The sequence below is a fragment of the Hibiscus syriacus genome, unplaced genomic scaffold (genome assembly GCF_006381635.1).
Source record: "Hibiscus syriacus cultivar Baekdansim isolate YM2019G1 unplaced genomic scaffold, ASM638163v2 tig00116971_pilon, whole genome shotgun sequence".
Taxonomy (NCBI): Eukaryota; Viridiplantae; Streptophyta; class Magnoliopsida; order Malvales; family Malvaceae; genus Hibiscus; species Hibiscus syriacus.
In genome coordinates this window covers 2,231,389-2,252,500 of record NW_024063495.1, presented here as the reverse complement: position 1 = coordinate 2,252,500, position 21,112 = coordinate 2,231,389, and the positions used below count along the sequence as shown (strand labels likewise).

General features: G+C 30.0%; 1 protein-coding gene across 1 annotated transcript; it reads right to left on the bottom strand.

Moving 5' to 3' along the window:
• Window positions 1-14,113: 14,113 nt before the first annotated feature.
• LOC120191767 (protein FANTASTIC FOUR 3-like) lies at window positions 14,114-15,231 on the bottom strand. The gene has a single exon (XM_039194688.1). It carries the CDS (start codon window positions 15,180-15,182, stop codon window positions 14,214-14,216), a length of 969 nt encoding a protein of 322 aa, XP_039050619.1. The 5' UTR covers window positions 15,183-15,231; the 3' UTR covers window positions 14,114-14,213.
• Window positions 15,232-21,112: the final 5,881 nt, after the last annotated feature.

Here is a 21,112-nt window from a genome sequence, read left to right as displayed (position 1 = left end):
TATTCACATATGGCCTATCACATAGCACATATCAGTTCATATAATCAAGTATACATTTATTTCATATCATTCACATCCTTATATTCAATACTCCATACACTATAACTATTGGAAATAAACTTATCACAAGTTCAATTCCTTATAATCCTATAAACTAAAACGCTTTCATAAGAATCATATAACATTTTAGGAGTCATTTCTTACCATAGTAACTCCGTCACGGGCTCATCGCAACCAATGTTTTTTGATAAAATAAGTACAATTAAATTGCACTCACCTTAGCCTTGCTTGCTTTGATTCAATCCTAATTCTTTGATTATTCCAGAACTTGTTTAGGCTTAATATCTATATAAATATAACATTTCAAAACAATTATCAGAAGCCTAAACCTTAAACTTGATGTTAATAACTTAAACCAGATTAAATAACCAAATTCCATTTTTCAATTAGGGGGGAATCGATACCCCCCAGGGGAATCGATACCCCACGGACATTCTGGAAATTTTCGTTCAAGAGGAGGTATCGATACCCCTTCATAGGATGTCGGTTCCCTTTGCCCAGAAATTGTATTTTAAACCCGAAAATCATCAATTCTTCACTCAATTCTTCTATTTTAAGCCTCTATCATACCATTAAACTCAACTACCATCACTTAAACCAACTTATATCCATATAAACCATCTTTATCTTCCATATTTCATTATGATTCTTAAAATTAAGAATCATACTAAATTTTCCATATGTTCTAAATTCAATTCTAATACTTTATACTTCTTTATTTCACTTATGACAAGTCAAATTTGACTTCCACTTCTAATTATAAACTTTATTCCAAGATTTCATTCAAAAACTCAAAATCTTTAATCTCTCTTATACCTTTCATCTTGTTGTTTTATAACAAATTACGCTTTCCTTAAGCTTAATTATCATCTAGTGATCATAACTCAACTTTTAAAACAACAAACAACTAAGAAATTAGAAACTTACCTTTGAGCTTGGGAGATACGGGAGGAAGAAGATGAAAGAAGAAGATGATAAAATGTTTTCATCTTCCACGTTTTTATCTCCTATTAAAGGGGATAAAAATATCTTTTATTGTCAAATGACCATTTTCCCTTTAATTCTTTGGATAATTACTAAAAACTTGCAAGAAATATCCCCAAATAAATCATTGAACTATTCAACTATTTCCACTTTAATCACCAAATTCTGAAATTTTACAATTTAATCACTAACCCATAGTTTGGGATGTTATAAATCTCCCCTCATTTTAAGAAAATTCGTCCTCGAATTTTCACTGTACCTCTTGATAAGAACATATCTTCTAATGTTCTCATATAACTTCCCTTACTTAATCTTTCTTGTAATTATTAAAAACTTGCTTTTCAATATTTTAGATTTCAAACTTCCTTTTCGCTTTATACATTCATCTACTATCACTTATCATATAATCAGTAACTAATAATTTCAATTTATTTCTATTTTTCTCTCTCTTCTATTCTGCATTTTCCTTTGACCTTTCTAAAATTCCATATAATATAACTCATCACGTAAACAGTAACATCCAATCCTTACTACTCAATATTATGAATCGATTGATTTCCTTCTTCATTCTTTAATTACTTTACACCTTAAACCAAATCTTTACTCAGTCCTTAATTCTTGTCTGTATTACAATACACAAAATCTTTTCATATAATCTCATGTACTTGTTCAAGGAGTAATCACCTTTTTATAACAAAAGGTATTAACTTTAAATCTTCCTCAAATGTAATTAAACATGTACTTTACAAAATATAAAAATCTTTTTCACGTCACCTCGCACATTTCCTTACTTCTATATCGAATTTATCATTAATACTTCCATATGACTTTTATCATATTTGATCTTTCAACCCTTTTCATTTCTTTGTTCCATTATTCCTTTATTCCTTCCAAGTCAAAATCTCCTTATACTCAGACCATATCTTTTCCTTCATGTTTACATACTCTTTTTTCCTATCACTTATGTTCATCTCTAATCACTGATATTTACCACATCTTTATAACTTTGATGATCAACTTTACTTATACAGAATCTTATTCTTCACCATATCTTGTACTTGTATTTTTTTTATTCTTCAAAGCTCCTTTTAAAATTTATAAATACTCTTCTATTTGCCTTCATCATATTTATATGATCCAAATACATAACCATATTCAAATCCATATCATACTTGATTAATTCACTTTATCTTTTCTTCCAACCTTATAACTCTATCACCTTTACTCTTACTGTTAGTCAATAACAACTGTTCAATCTAGGGCACAAGCCCTAATCGATTAATTATATATTTATTTATTATTTTTTTCAATCAGAATTATCTCAACCATAGTTTACTTAACTTTTCAAATCCACAGTCATTCTCGTGCACCATGAAATCTTCTTTGCTCATACTAAACATTTCAACGTCTTCTATCTTATAAAATAATCACTTGATGTACTATTTCTTTAAGCTTTTCCGAAACAATATTCACCTCAATGCATCTTCTCTTATTCTCATTATAACATTTATTTATCATATTTTAGTTCCACCACATAGCAACTAAATTACTTCATCTAACTTTTCCACTTTAGAATAGTAGAGATCCTCTAATATTATCCGATTGCACATTAAATTTCTGAACACAATCCTCAACTTTTTAATCTAAGGTACAACCCTTATCAACTTGATCCTATACATTCTTTTCCATCGAAATTTCCATTAACGATATCTTATGCACACATAGTATTATTCATTTATTTTAAAATCAAACGTTGTAACTTCCTTTGTCTTATAAATTGTTCACCAACATACACTTTCTCAAACTTTTCTATTACTCTTTATATTCTCTTGAACATTCAAATCCTTATCTCCTTCACTACATCACATTACATAATTAAAATATACATTGTATTCGAATCCACTTCATATTTGGTTATCATAACCTAACAATATCTTATAATTCCAATACATTTCCATCACCTAATTTTTTTTAGCCATCACTAACTCTTTCCATTTATAATGTAAATCCCTTATCATATCCACACTCTTGCTTATACACAATACTATTTACATGTTTACTATTCCTTTTCACATATCACCTCTTCAATAAATCTTTCGTGCTATCATAAACTTCACTTCATTACTTTAATTCTTTCATTACCCTTTTCTCATATGCTTTTACATTCCCTTCATATTATTTATACTTTTCCTTTTTAACCTTTCTATCAATCCTTAATTTCCGTCAAACATACAAATCCTTTAACTTTAATACATTCACTATCACACTACTTTATTATTCAACTTATTTCTTTCAATCAACACGTAAACCTTCATCAAACTATCAAATATATATATTATTTCCAGTCAAAATAATTCATCATCTATTTCTTTCACTTATCAAACCTTCATTCTCACTCATACATCATACGATTCCTTTGGTTCAAATTCAACCATTCCATTTACCTTTGTCTTATAACCGATCAGTGATATTCATATTCTTAAATCCTTCCTTGGTCTTTTAATATTCTCCAATTAACATTCATCTATTCCACTTTATCTTGTCTATGTTGTAAAGAAACTATTCTATTTCAGGACGATAAAGTTACTTTAATACTATAATTTCCAATCCGTTTGAACTGATTGGCTTTATTCTCTAACGGAGAATACAACTAATTCATATATGGTGTAAAGTTGAAAACCAGAATCTCTATCTTTCTTTGATGGTGCTTAACTTTATGAAGCACTAATTCTCTTAATCATCTGTGATTTTTGTTCTCCAATCCTTTCATTTTGAGCTCTCTCAAGAACTTTAACGCGATTAACCATTTATTGAAACGAGAACAAATTTAAAACCAGTATCACTCTTTTAATTTAAGGCGCAAGCCTTAAATAATCAATCACATGTATCCCTCTTATCCTTCTTAATCAGAATCAACCCAATAATAAATCTGCTTAACTTATTAAACTTATACTCATACACATGCATATGTAATTCCCTTTCTTCATGTTCGTATATTCTAGCTTCATTTGTCTTATGAACGGGTCATCCATGTACTCATTCTTGAATTCTTCTACAAATAATACCCACATCATTGAGTCTTTTAACATTCTCATGGTGACATTTGTCCACCATACTCTAGCTTGCCCACGTAGTAACGAAACTACTCAATTTAACTTCTCTAATTTGGAGAAATAAAAACCTTCTAACATTATCTTCCTATAATTTATCCAAAGGTCTGTAACAACAGAACTCTTTTAACTATTTCGATACCTTCATTCTATGAGTTAATGAAGCATACAATTGAAAACACATCGGAATATCACTCAACAACATGAATCATTCTCTAATCTTATACAGGCATTTCCTGAGGTTTTCACTCTTCTCCCTGCCTAGCCAGAGCAGGTGAATGCTATTACCTTCAGGTCTATCCTTGTGCTTCACTTTGGAAGCTCTCATATATTCATGTGCTCATATCATTTCTTCTATCACATATCACCTGTGCATATGATCATTCAATTCATAACATATAACATATGTCATTTGCATATGTTCACATCTATCATATCATATCATATCATCTATCATATCATATATATCTCATAAATCATTCTCAGACATTCACTTATCTTATATAACGTAACAATTTAACTCTATTAACAAGAAATACACTCCTTACCCTATCAGATCAGAAAATTTTCCACTTTATGTTGGCATGTATACTTTTAAAACACTTTTGACTTCGTTTTTAGCCTAGAATCAGCTAAACCGTAGCTCTGATACCATTAAATGTAACACCCCAACCCGTACCGACCCGGATACGAGTCCAAAGTGTCACATTGACTTTTCAAAACCTATACTTGTATAAAATAGTGAATAATTTTAAAACTTTTATTAAAACAACTTACTAAATTATATAAAACATATTCATGTGATTTTAGCAAAACTAATTAGAGCATATCAAGTTCAAGACTTTATTTACATGCGAACTACCATCAGTATTATAGAATACATATTATCCAATTCTTTTCTGATCTGATCTTCGGTAAGGAGAGCTGACCTGTCTTGTTCCTCTTTACTTCTCTTATTGCTTTCCAAACCTACGTGTGAAACAATCACACGCTAAGTCGATGACTTAGTGAGGCATATAAAATATATAATATAACCATATAATATTTCATATAAACAAAATGCATACATGCACATATACCATCATATAATTCATGTAATACAATTCATATAACTAAAACATATATTCGTTCATATAACCAATACATGAATCCTCTAATTTATTCCATATAACAAATCACATATACATATCACATTCAGTATATTTATTTAATTTCTTTATTAGCCCATGTACACTGTTGAGAACTGAAGGTATGTGAGTACATTGAGGTTGTGCACTAATGCTGTCACCACAGCTCGTATTAAATTCCCTCATGGGGCACCGAACATTTATTCAGTATGCGTCCCGAAGGACTGCTATATATGTCCCGTAGGACCACTACATCCCAAAGGACTACAATACCCTCGACTCTTGGCATGCCAACTATACCTATAGCTCTCGTATATATATCATATGGGCATTATCATTTATTCATTTCATATCACTTGTTCTTTCTCTTCTGTCACATACCACATGTATGTGTAAACATCTATCTCATAGCATTTAACATGTATCACAAGTGCATGTAATCACATATTACATGTAATCTTGTAGATCATTTCTCATTTATTCATGTACGTATGTCATATATTGTCCACATATGTTCATATATATATATATATACACATATACTTTGAATCATCTTTTCATATACTCATATAATCCTTTCCTATAGTTCATATTTTATTCACATATGGCATATCACATAGCACATATCAGTTCATATAATCAAGTATACATTCATTTCATATCATTCACATCCTTATAATCAATACTCCATACACTATAACTATTGGAAAAAGACTTATCACAAGTCCAATTCCTTATAATCCTATAAACTAAAATGCACTCATAAGAATCATATAACATTTTAGGAGTCACTTATTACCATAGTAACTCCGTCACGGGCTCATCGCAAACCAATGTTTTTCGATAACATAAGTACAATTAAATTGTGCTCACCTTAGCCTTGCTTGCTTTGATTCAATACTAATTCTTTGATTATTCTGAAACTTGTTTAGGCTTAATATCTACATAAATATAACATTTCAAAACAATTATCAGAAGCCTAAACCTTAAACTTGATGTTAATAACTTAAGCCAGATTAAATAACCAAATTCTATTTTTCAATTAGGGGGAATCGATACCCCCAGTGGAATCGATACCCCATGGACATTCTGGAAATTTTCGTTCAAGATGAGGTATCGATACCCCTTCATAGGGTATCGGTTCCCTCTGCCCAGAAATTATATTTTAAGCCAGAAAATCATCAATTCTTCACTCAATTCTTCTATTTTAAGCCTCTATCATACCATTAAACTCAACTAACATCACTTAAACCAACTTATATCCATATAAACCATCTTTATCTTCCATATTTCATTATGATTCTTAAAATTAAGAATCATACTAAATTTTCCATATGTTCTAAATTCAATTCTAATACTTTATACTTCTTTATTTCACTTATGACAAGTCAAATTTGACTTCCACTTCTAATTATAAACTTTATTCCAAGATTTCATTCAAAAACTCAAAATCTTTAATCTCTCATATACCTTTCATCTTGTTGTTTTATAACAAATTAAGCTTTCCTTAATCTTAATTATCATCTAGTGATCATAACTCAACTTTTAAAACAACAAACAACTAAGAAATCAGAAACTTGCCTTTGAGCTTGGGAGATACGGGAGGAAGAAGATGAAAGAAGATGATGATAAAATGTTTTCATCTTCCACGTTTTTATCTCCTATTAAAGGGGATAAAAATATATTTTATTGTCAAATGACCATTTTGCCCTTTAATTCTTTGGATAATTACTAAAAACTTCCAAGAAATATCCCCAAATAAATCATTGAACTATTCAACTATTTCCACTTTAATCACCAAATTCTGAATTTTTACAATTTAATCACTAACTCATAGTTTGGGATATTACAATATAAAAGAGTATGAAAGTATGAAGGACATGATATAGTTTGGTTATGTATAAGATCTTTATTATAGAAGGATAAACGGATAAAGAAATGAAAAAAGGTTGAGTTTAAAGGATCGGATATGATAAAGACTTTATGGAAGTATATAATATATGTTTTTATCAAGATGTGTAGTGAAAATTCGAGGATGAATTTTCTTTAAAGGAGGGGAGATTTGCAACATCTTCAATACTGGGTTAGTGACCAAATTGAAATATTTCGGAATTTGGTGATTAAAGTAGAATAATTGAATAGTTCAAAATATTTATCTGGAAATATTTCCTAAAAGTTGTTAGTAATTATTAAAGGAATTAAAGGACAAAATGGTCATTTGACAGGAAAATTTTTATATTCCTTTTATAAGATAAGGGAATCACGTGGGAAATGAGAGAATTCTCCAGAGTTTTCTTTCTTCTTCTTCCTCCTCCCGTATCTCCAAGCTCAAAGGTGAGTTTCTTTGTTTGTTGATTAATTGTTGATTTTAAGGTTAGAGTATGATCATTAGATGATAATTAAGCTTAAGGAAAGCTTAATTTGTTCTAAAACAACAAGATAAAAGATATAGAAGAGATTAAGGAAAATGAGTTTTTAGATGAATTTCTGGGAAAGAGTTAATAAGTGAAATTTGAGAAGGAATTTGATTTGTCATCACTAAGAATAAGAGATTTATAAAGTTAGAAAGGATTAATAACAAAGTTGAAAGTTTAGTAAGATTCTTAATTTTAAGAATCATGATGAGATATGGAATATAGAGATGGTTTATATGAATACAAGTTGGTTTAAGTAATGGTAGTTGAGTTTAATGACATGATAGGGGCTTAAAATAGAAGAATTGAATGAGAGTTTATGATTTTCGGGCGTAAAATACAAATTCTGGCAAAGTGTATCGATGCACATTCAATGTGTACCAATACACTCTTTAAAGAAGAAACATCGAATGCTTTGAATGTACCGATGCACAGTTAGTGCATCGATGCACCCCCTTAAGATTAAACATCGAATGTGATTTGTGTACCGATGCATGGGTAGTGCATCGATGCACATGTTAAGGGATGCATCGATACACTGTAGAATGTATCGATGCACTTCAATGGGAAATAGAATAAATCTTTCTTTTAGTCTAACAAGTGATAGATTATAGTATATCGATTGGTACTGATAGTATAAATATATGATTGTGTAGATATCAATAAAGAGCAAGTTCCGGAATGATTGAAGATTAGAATTGATCCAGAATATAAAGTAAGCCATAGGAGTAATTGATAGCAAGTGAGGCTGAGGTGAGTGCATATTAGATCGTATATGATATAAACTGGAAATAAGACTTGCGACAAGTCTATTTCCTATAGTGTTAGGCATAAATTCATGAACATGAACATGTGTTTGTTATGAATTATATGTTGTGTAGGTATAAATATATGTTAGTGTGATAAGATATAGAAACTGATATAAGATATATATATATATATATATATATATATATATTTACGTAATCTATATGAATATATGTTTATATAATGAATAATATGCATATGTGATATATGAATATAAGAGATTAAGTGAATAAACATAGATGATATGCAGGATTAGATAAGAGTAAGATATGATATATATGTTTATGAGAAACCATGCAAGTGACATGAACTAGGTGATATGAATATGTGGATTACATGAGAATATGATATAAGCTATGTGGTAATGACATAAGTGATTATATGAATATGTGATATAAGCTACGTAACAAGGACTTATGTGATTATATGTACTACGTGATCTATGTGAATATATGGTTATGGAATAAAGTATGTAATAATACAATGTTATTTGAGTTACTTAACAATAAGTCATAAGATTACAAGCATATGTAACATAAGTTATAAGATAAGAAAACATGTGCTTACATGTAATTGCGGATATATATATATATATATATATATATAATATGATACATGTTTATGTAAAATCATTCAAAGTGATATGAGAAGTGAACTACATGATTATATGATCATATGAGAATGAGATAAAGAGCCATGTGATATATGACATGAGTTATATGAAAGAGAAAGTATATGTGATAAGTGAAAGTGAATCGTATGATTATATGAAGATGTGAAACGATATAAAGATAATGCTCATGTTATGTGTTATGAGATCTAGAGATATAGTTGGCATGCCAAGAGTCGAGGGTCTATGCGGTCCTTTGGGACATAGTGGTCCTACGAGACATTTCATAGTGGTCCTACGGGACATTTCATAGTGGTCCTTCGGGATAAATTTCATAGCCCCTAGTGGGACCCCATACGAGCTGTGGTGACAGCATAGTGCACAACCTCAATAGACTCACATATCTATAGTTCTCAAAAGTGTACATGGGCTAAACAAAGAGATAAAAATGAAGATAGTCCTTGTGAAGTATATGCTTTTTTGATATGAACTGTATTATATGATTGATATGATGATGTGTGTATGGTTTGAATGAGTCATATGTTGATAAAAAAAGTATGATTAAAGTATATAAATGATAATAATATGGATAATAGAATAAGATTATGATGGAAATAATGTGTGATGTGTATATGTGTACATTATATTATATAGAATGATTGTGTGACATCATGAAGTGATATGTTCATACATGTTTAAGCATTTAGAGTTTCCTTTGTAAGTTTAATGCCTCACTAAGTCATAGACTTAGTGTGTGATTGTTTCACACGTAGGTTATAGAAGCGAGAAGAAAAGCGAAGAAGAGCAAGACATGTCAGCATCTCCCTTACAAAATTTCAGATCATAAAATAGATGATTTAAATGTGTTTGGTTATTTGGATTATAGTTTGCATATACTAATTAATTGAGTTGAATATGCTCTGATCGATTTTGTTTATTTTGGTCAATTTATGTAAATAAATTGCTTTTATTTTTAATGAAAGTTTTAAATTTTCTTTGAATTTAGTCAAGAGTCAAAGTTTGAAAAGTTAATGTGACACCTTAGACTCGTATTCGGGTCAGGTACGGGTTCAGGGTGTTACATAGACACATAAAAAGTGGGAATAATTTTTGGTATTTTAGGTCCTTACCAATTAAAATTTAAACTAAATTAGATTTTTTTCAATGTTTGAGATTAAACATTTGTTGAATCTTTATCAATGGCTGGAACACAATGGAGGCTAGCGGGGGTCACGGCTCTCCAAAAATTTTAAAAATTATAATTTAAACCTGTAAAGTTTTTAAAATATTTAATTTGGTCCTCACAAAAATTTTAAAAATTCATATTAGTCTTTCAATTTTTTTTTTGAATATTCTTAATTAAACTCTTCCCATAATTTTTAAAAATTAACATTAAGCCTTTCAAAAAATTTACTTAGACCCCAATTTTTTAAAAAAGAATTTAAACTGAACCCTTCAAATTTTTTAAAATTTAAATTTAAATCTTTAATATTTTTAAAAAAAAATAGGTTAGCCCCCAAACTCTATTACCAAATTCTATCTCTAATCTTTATTATTTTAAATTTAGATAATTTATCCTTTCTAATTTTTTATCCTAACTCTTTTCCTAATTGATACAAGTTGAAAAGTGATGCATAGAAGAGATTTAACAACTCCATGATCAAATAGATTCTTCTTTAAAATAAAAAATGTTTTCATTTCCATTTTCACTTGATTTTTTTTACACAAATTATTCTTGACATGATCCATAACAAAGAGTGGTAACCAATCAAGACATACCACTTGTCAAATATTAGGTAAATTCAACAATATTTTTTATTTAAGAAAAAAAGTTGAATTATATAATTATTTTGCATTAAATTTTAGGATTCTTAGTTCTTGAGGAGTTCACCTCCATATCCATATAAGAAAGTTGCCACTATCTTTCCCTTATTGTAAAGCCAATTCAATTGTAAATCAACACTTTAGGATCTTTTCACCTTTCAATAAGGAAAAAAAACATGAATGTGTGGGTTGGGGAGTTTGTCTCAATTCTTTATCAATAAAATTATGTTTTTCCCTTTTCATGCATGTGCTTTTTTACAAATCAACAATCCAATGAATATATATTTTGCAATGTTATTTGATGGGAAATCATTTCTTTATGAATACGTGTGAATATGATTATAATTAGGGATAGACATCATATTAATTATGTTGGATTAGATCGAATGATGATTTTTCATCTTAAATTTAACTTTACTCGACTTCAGTTCTTTCCTTCATAAAACCTATCTCAAATATAATTTATTTAAAAAATAAATCTTATGATGTCAGGTTGGATCGAAATCCGTCGTAATCAAGTATTTTGATCATCTTTGATTATGATCGACAAGTAAATTAAATTAAATTATGAATGAGTTGATGAAATATTTGTTTAGATTTTTCTTTAATATCAATTTTGAAATTGATCTCTAAACAATCTTTATCACTTATTTATTTATTTTAAAAATGTATTTTTCAAAATTTGAATGGATGGAAAGGATGAGATCAAACAAATTAAAAGAGCAAATAATTGAAAAGAAGAAAGTTTAGTTTGTGGGTCAACTTGGTTGGTGGCGTCAACAACAAAAGTGTCCACCAAGATGATGGAAAAGCCACTCAAAAGAATTATGACAATCGGAAGAATGAAAATAGATGACTGATATTGATTCCTTATTTTTTTACTCATATTTAGAACCATTAGATGAGTAAAAATAAATGGCAGAGATTAACTCATTATTTTGCCCCCAGTAAATATCTTCTCATTTCCTACTATCAATCTCAATCATCTATTTTCACTCATCCAACTGTCCTAAATCTGTGTGAAACTAAAAGAACTTTATATTATATAAGTAGATCCTAACTCACACACATATATATATATAACTAATTTATAATTATACATTAATTTAATTTATTTGAAAATTTTAAAGTACTTAATGTATAATTATATATATAACTAATTTATAATTATATATTAAGTACTTTAACATTTTAAATTTTTATAAATTAAATTAATAGTGCTTAGCGGTACTCTTCAAACATTATAAATCTTTAGTTTACCAAAATTATTAAGATATAATTTTAAAATAATCTTTTAAATTTATAATAATTAAAAAAAAAACTGTACTCTTGGAACGTAAAGGTCAACAATAGCAACGTTAAAAAACAACTTAGAAATTGAGGCCATAAGCTTAGTCAATGTTATGGATTGATTTAAGTTTTAATTAATAATTAAAGTAGATTTTAAAGTGATTTTAGTGATTGAATATTATTTTATAAGAATATGATTTTTTGATGACTAGTTATTGATTTTATAAATATAGTATATTTTTTTGAACAATTCCTACCTACGAGAGGGAAAGGGAAGTTTTGCTCATAATAAGTATCGAACTCAACTTAAGGGACAAAAAATGTATCAACTAGGAGCTTTTAACCATATGGTCTAAAGATTATTGAATTTTAAAAGCATATAGATAAAATTACGAGTTAGATGTAATCTCTATTGATCTCTCTTTGATAGATGAGTTTACAAAATATATCGAGTTTATGAGGTCTAAGAAATTTCTTGTATTTGAACTTGTTATAATATCTATGTTTATAATAGATTCTTTTATCATACGTGGAGACAAACATAATCAAACCATGTTAAGTTTTATGTATTGTGTGCAATTTATTTTATGTTGATCTCACTTTAATTATTTTTCTACTTATAAATTCTTAACAAATAATATCAAAACTTTGATTTGGAACTCATGATAATATAATCACAAGTAGTTGTTCAATTTCAAGGAAATTGTTACTGTGAATTGTACTAGTAAAATTACAGACATGAATGATGAATTTGATGCAATGAATTTTTAGTTGCAAGTGAGTACTTCTCAATTAATCCAACGATGTTTCAATGAATATTTAGTTTACATAAAAATTAGAGTTGTTAAAGACTTGAATGTTAATCTTCTGATGTAACTTTTGTTAGGGTGAAGATCGTTATGTATTGACTCTAATTCTAATTAATAATTAATTTAGATTTTGATATAATTCTGGTTGTCGAAGATTATTTATTGATTAAATTTATTTAAAAGTTCTTATAAAATAAGATTTCATTGTCACCAAGTAATTTAGCTCCATAACTATATAATAGATCTCAACGTTTAAAATCACGAGAGAGATGTTCTTTTTGTGATTTATGTTGAAAAGATGAGTATAGAATTTTGTCAATGTAAAGGATTTCTATATTTGATAAATATAACACTTATAAGTGTAATTGTATGAAGATAAGGAAAGCGAAAGGTTTATACAAGCATGGTTTTAAGAACCGGACCGGTCGTCGTGCTACTGGTTCACTGGTTTAACCAGTCGAACCGGTCAGACTGGTCGTAAGAACCGGACGACGTCATAATTATTTAAAAAATTAAATAAAAATACCAAAAAACATTTAATGAAAAATCAAAAAAATTTAGGTTGAATCGGTTCACAGTCCGGTCCGGTTCGAGCGTTTCAAAGCCGGTTCGAATGGTTCCTTGCGGTTCACTAGAACCGGTTCAACCGGGTTAGAATGGACCGGACCAAGCAGCGGTTCCCGGTTGAACCGACCGGTCCGGTCCGGTTTTCAAAACATTGTATACAAGGTAAAATTGGATTAAAAAGGATTAGATAATCTAATATTTATCTTTGATAGGCAATATATTGGATTTTTAGAATACATCAAATTTTGATAATATATTGGATTATGAAATACATTAAATTTCAAGTATTTGGACTCAATCCGAAATTTGGTTCATTGGCTTCTTACCGAAGAAGAAATTATACTCCTAAATCCACTTAAACTCACAATTAACACAACATTATCGATTCCAACTTGATTTTTTGTTTTTCGTTTTGGTCCCTTTGATTTCCCTTTCTTTACCAGCTCCACAACCTTGTCCAAAGTAAGGTGACAAATACCTAACCATTTGAGGACAAGAGAAGAAGCAGTAATGAAGTTTATGTTTTTATATGTAAGAAACAGAACTGGAATAACGGTAATAACCGCCGACCTACCACAAACAACATTCCTTAAAAGATGAAACATAGGAATTCAATAGACCCTCCAAAAAATAAAACAAGAACATAAACAAAGTAAGAATCGTGAGGGAAATTTGATTATATCATACAGGCAAATCCAGAACAAAACTATGGATGTAGCCACCCAATTTAACCATCCTTTGTTCTTCATGTTCACCTCCTTTGCGCCTCCCTCCGCGCCGTTGCCGCCTCCTCGGCCTTCCCTCCGTTCGATCTTTGTCGTCCCCGGTTCTTCTTTGTTCTCGAATTCGTCTTCATCGGCTATGGCGTTTCTATCATTTTCGAATTCTTCTTCCTCGTTATTATTAGTGTTGTTGTCCTTGTTGTCATTTTCATTGCCGGTTGTTGTTTCTTCTTTATAGTCAATACTCGAAGTGGAATCTTTGAAAATGGAGAGCCGAAGGCGGCCATTGCTTCGTTCAGCTCGGAAGATAGAGTTGTAAGATGGGGCCTTCTCGGCTTTCATTACCAATCTTCCGTTTTCGCGGTGAGGACAAACTCGAATCGATTCCGATCCGCTTATCGTCATCAGCGGAGGCGGGAAATCGCCACCGATAACTTTCTTACATCCTAATGCTCGCCGCGACTCATGTTGTTTTCGTGTTAAACGAGATGAAGAAGACGACGAGAAAATGTCGTCGTCGTCTCCGAGGACATCATCACTACCTGTCTCACTGCCCAAATTCTCAGTGCACAACTCCAAGTTTTTATCACTCGAAGGGCGAACATAAGTATTTTCATTCCCTTCGATCTCTTTCGACGGTCGAGGGCCATCGAACAGAGCTTGGAGTAAATTCCAACCACCCGGTTCAGGACTCGGATTAATGGAAAATGACTTACCGACCAATTCGAGAGACGACGGGGAGAAATGGGGTATCGACGGAGATAACATTAGCCTCAAAGCTCTCGGCTCGACCGTGTGCGACTCGAGACACGACTGTAAGCCTCGGTGGTGGTGGTGGTGGCAAACGATTGTCGCCATAATACAGAGGAGAACACAAACTTGAAAGTGTTGGGAGATGAGGTAATGAAGAGGGGGTGGAGATGTGAATTTGTAGTACTTACAAAGTGACACCACTTGGATTATACAATTGTTAAATCAGCCACAGCACACACACAGGCAAAAGGGAACAAAGAAAATGTAGAAAAACTGAAAAAGGAAGCATATTTATGTGGTAATTGAACTATGTTCAAATAGTAGTTTTGGTTGTTGAAATTTTAAAAATTATAAAATGATCATTTAATTTATTAAATTGTTAAAAATAATAACTGTGATGGTATAATAATTTGAAATTTTGATATCATTTAATTATCAAAAAGTTATATAATTCAAGCATTAAAACGAAATTATACCAAAGCAATGGGACCAAAGACTCCGTTGTTTCATGTATGGTTCATATGTTTCATGAGTCGAACATTAAGTTTATTACATTCAAAAAGGAGGAATAATATTACGTACCATCAGCCCACAGCCTTTGAATTTTCCAGCAACTGAAGTTACAGAAATAGACATGAATTCTTTTTTTTTGTCCTTCCAATTTTTAAGAATGATTAATTCAGATCGACCTGTGTTAAACATCTGACTTTTGTGGATGAATCTCCCAATAGAATATTTTTACATACATAAAGACTAGAATTCAAAACTTGTCGGTAATATACATGAATTCTAGCGGACCAAAACAACACTTCTTCATCCTAAACCACCACCCTCCTTATCCCCAGCACACATACACGGTGAAGGGCAATTTTGTCAAATCATTAAGGTTTAAGATCCTTAGAAGGTGTTTGGACCGACAGCCTCCTACCCCACTATGGAAATATAAATACATGGCAAATCCAAATGTCCCACAAGGCAAAGTTTTTCAAATATAGGTCATGTTCACATCTTTTCACAATTGCCATTCAAAGAATATACTTGTATACAGTTATTTTAGATAGGTATGTTTTTATTAGGTAAAATAGATAATTAATTAAAAAAATATAGACACTGATATTATAATTATTTTTAAATATTTAAAGAATAATTATATTATTAACTTGAGTCAAGTCGAATTAGACCAGATCATGTATTTTTCATTTTGAATCCAAACCTAATTTGTCTGGGTCTCATCTTAAAAAAAACTAAATCAAACCCAATTGGATCCCAATTCTTTATTAAAAATAAAATCTTATAAAATTAGATTCGAGTCAAATATGTATTCCTAATTACCATTATACCTAACATAAATGTAGAATCTCTCCCTCTTGATTTATAAAAGTCGCCAAAACTAATTAACACTAGGCCATGTGAGTGACCTACCCCAAGAATGGTTAAACAAATGGCAATGGCGATTTCACAAGCTCACAAAAATGCTATGTTCAAGGGTCCTCGTCATTTGAGGGGTTATAAATTACAATATTACGAGATTTCCGAATCAAATTCAAATAAGATTCAGATCACAAATTCTAATACATACTTCATATTTTGTGATTGTGACCATCATCACCACTATTTACCCAATCCACTGTATAATAAGTTTCACATGTTACCTTTTAGTGATTACACATGCATGAACAAACACATGTTTTGTACCCACATTTATATTATTGTCCCTTTTTCATTGGTCTTAGATCATATAATTAAACTAAATTTCGAGTCGAGACGAGTGATATTTTTTTCGGAATATATTTTACCCAGAGTCAAGGATGAGAAATTCTGGCTAATTTTTTGGTCAAGTTATATGTTTCTGACTTTCCAAAGAGACGCAGTAAATGTGTCATTTTCCATGGTTAAAAGCAGATAATACCTATAAATATGGCACTGATAATTAAATCAACAAGAGCTCACCAGTGAGGTGACTTCTTCTAACATATTTGCGTCTCTTTTTGTTTTAATGCACTAAAAGTAAGAAATCTTATCCACTCAGGTGAGGAAATTATTAAAGGGAAAAACATGCAAGGAGAGAATTCAATTTAAAATTTTAAGGATGATATTATTGAAAAATCAGATGAACTTTAAGAAGATTAAATTGTAATTTCATCATTGTTTCAATTTAAAACTATATATTTTAAATAAAATTGAATCGAAGTATATCATGTTTCAGAAGTTGAAAAATAATTTTATCTTCATCTTAAAACTTCACATTTTAAAAGGATTAAAGAGGAAATTTTACCGTTTTGGGGGACATGACCTCTATCTGGAGACAATGATAAAACTGCATGGGATAGATATAAATAAAAGAGATAATGTCAAAATTAGCCTCTAATAACGTTTTTCAAAATAATTGTTTTGCTTCGTATTCAATTTTTTTTTGAAGTATGTTAGCCCCTAACATTTCATTTTAGAGTAAAAAAACCTTTAAAATTTAATAAAATAATCACTCTGTCTCTTTTTTGTGTGTATGGATATTTTAACCCTCAACATTTCAATTTATGTTAAAAAAGCATAATAAAATACTTTCCTACCTAATAAAAAAACAGAATATAGAAAATTAAATGTGTCTACTCATCCACATCTTTTGGGTTGATGATTATGGAATCCATGGAAGGCAACCTTCCATACATTATGTACCTATGTGGTCCTTTACAATTCTTGCCTCCCTTATATTCTAAAAAAAAAAGTGAAACAAATTTTATAAAAGAGATAGTCAAGTTTATAGCAGAGCAGAACGACTTTTGTGAATGGACAAAAAATCAGAATTAGGGTGAAATTAAATTAAAGATAAAAAATCGTATGATTTTTATTACATTTCCTGTAAAAAATTATTGTTTTTAACATTAAATTAAACTGTCACTCTTTAAACTTTTTTTTATTAAGTAAAATGCTAAAAAGTCATGAATTATGCAATTTTAATAATAATTAATAAAAAGTTAATAATAAGCACGTCAACCTTTATTCCACTTTAATCATTTTCTTAAGTATATGGTTAAAATATTTACATTACACCTTTAAATTTTTGGAAATTTTAATTAGTCTCTTTAATATCTTTAAAAGTTGTCATTAAATTTCAATTTTTATATATTTGTAACTAAATCTTCCAAAATTATTAGGAATTCGTATGAAATTTCATTTTTTTTAAAAAATATTTTTAACTAAAACCCCTAGAATTTTAAAAACTTCCAATTAGCCTCTCAAATATTTTAAAATTTTTAATTGATAGCTTTTAAAATAAATCTTATTAAATCCCTCGAAACTTTTGAAAACCTTAATCAGACCTTAAAAAACGATTAAATTCCCTCAAATTATTCCCTCAAGATTCGCCATAAGATACAAATTACACAATAAAATCTTATTTTTATGACTTTGTTTAATTAAAATATAATCACGTCACTAAAAGAAATAGTAAAGTTTATTATTTTAAGGGTAAATTATAAATTTATTCTCTAAACTTTAAATATTTTTAATTTACTCACCGAATTTTATAAATTAACTTTTTTTTATCACTCAACCGTTAATTTTTTAACACCATTATGAAATGGCTTAATTAATCTTTTTAATCGTTACATGTCAGAAAAAGGAAAGGAAAAAAAAGTCTCTTTTCCATAAAAAAAAAACCGCAGACAATTGGGCTTATGAAAATTGAGATAAGGAAAGGGAGGAGTTTGACTTCTTAGGGCGGAGGAGAAGCGTTGTTTGAGGTGGTGGGTTGATGTCGTCCTGAGAAGTAGCTCGTGTAGGGGAAAGGAAAAGGGTTTCTTAGTTTGGGAAGTAGATGGTGAAGGTATTTTAGAGGTGGGTTTAAAGCGAAAATGGAGGGAAGGGCAAGAATGGAGTGAGAAAAGAGTGATGGTGGAGGTGGAGAAGTAGTGAAGAGCTAAACTTTTCATTGTTTGGATGCCGAGAAAATCAACAGAGAAAATGAAGAGAAACAAAGGTGAATAATAAATGAGTGGTGGAGAATAAAATGAAGAGACAAAATATTAGGGTAATCGAGTAGTGTGGGTCACATCTCTAGGGTATTATTTCTGTCTTCTTTTAATGCTTTTATAGTAATTTTCATAAATTCTATTTTTTATACGTTTCTGTTATTGATATTTATGAAGGCTTAGAACTGGACTTGCTATCGTGGACTTCTGTGTAATATTCTCTTCACTTTTAAATTTAGTCGGGTCTTACGTTTCTTTCTATATGCAGATATTTTTTCGCATGAATTTATTTACAGGGATTACTTCCCATTTCAAACGCGCATATAATATTAATGATATTTATGACTGCATATGAATATTGTTCAACTATGTATTTATGTATTTATTTATACATGCTTTGCATTTTATCTATATTTTTAATTTTCTAACTGCCGGAGATCTTCCACGGAAGCTACTCTCAACCTGACGTTGAGGGCAGCCTACTACCCTACCTCTCCCTTACCCCATTACATATGGGATTGGGTTTTGTTGTTGTTGTTGTATTGATAATATATAAAAATATTAAAAATATCATGTCATCACATAATTAAAAGGAAAACGGTTAAGTGATAAAAAAATATTAATGTATAAAGTTCGGTAAGTAAATTAAAATAATTTAAAAATTCAATAAGAGAAATAGAAGAGATAGTAAAATTTAGTGGGTAAATTTGTAATTTACCCTTATTTTAATCATTAGTTTATTTGCTTTCATTTTAATAAAAGCAACGTGGGCCAGTACCCAAGAGTACGTCATGTCTCCTTGGCATCAAGTGGGAGCCTAAAGTTGATGAAATATATATTTGCCCTAACCCTAATTATTATACTAATGACCTTTAAAGAAAGACGAGAATCCAATTCACAGCTGAAGTAAGCACGTACAAAGCACCTTGCTTAAGCTTTTTGGACAGCCATCAACACTTATTTTAATCAATTTTTAAAACTAAAACAAAGGACATATAGGAACAAGACAGGCAGAGAAAACGTAGTTAATCCATGCAAAGATGTTATAAAACCAGTGGTCGGTTCATCACTAACTGCAAATAAATTAATGCAGCCCATTAAACTACCTTTTGCATTATATATGAACATGAACATCACACTCCAAAGTTAGCTTTACAGACAGTGTCAAAGAACTTTTGGGCCTACTTCTCAACTCGTTAAAAAGTTAAAGTACGCGTTTATTATCTAAACTATCAATTTTAATTTATTTTAGAATTTAAACTTCATTTCTTTTTAAAACCACTCATAACATATAGTTTTTTTTGTTTCATTTTAGTTCCCACCATTAAAAACTTAACGGATGAATTGACGTGACGTAGTTCCGGTGGACGGACGACTAATCTGAATAGTAGACCACGAGAGAATGACGAGTTGACCAACATAGTTCAGTTTCAGGCCCATTGGACGGTGGACAATGGTGATCGAAGGATAAAGAAATCGAAGAGTCCATTATCGAGCTGGGAAGATTGAGGCATTTCTTAGTGAAATAGAGGTCGAAATCACGTTTAGAGGACCGAAAAAGTGAGGGCTGTGAAGTTTGGGCTTTATCGGTCGACAAATGTAATGACCGACGACTGTAGATGCGGCAGCCGACTAGCCCGTTCGTTAAGTTTTTAACGAAGGGTACTAAAATGAAACAAAAAAACTAAATGTTATATATGGTTTTGAGAAAAAAATGAAAGTTTAGGTACTAAAATGGACCAAAACATTAGTTTAGGTACTAAACGTGTAGTTTACCCTAATATTAGTTAAGATGAATATTTGGTCGGGTCAAGTTGATAAAAAAATAAGTTAGTCAAGCTTACGAGTATCATTTTGTCATTTGAATTTTATTTGATTTAAATCGAGTTTGTGAAATCCATGTCAAATAATCAAATCGAATATATTTATTCAGTTTATATTTCAATTTAAAAATAAATATTTATAATGTTATGATATTGATTAGTTTCAGTTTAAATGACTCTCTCTAACAATATATATTATATCACTTTTCACATGAGTAAGTAAGAATTTTAATGTTATTTAATA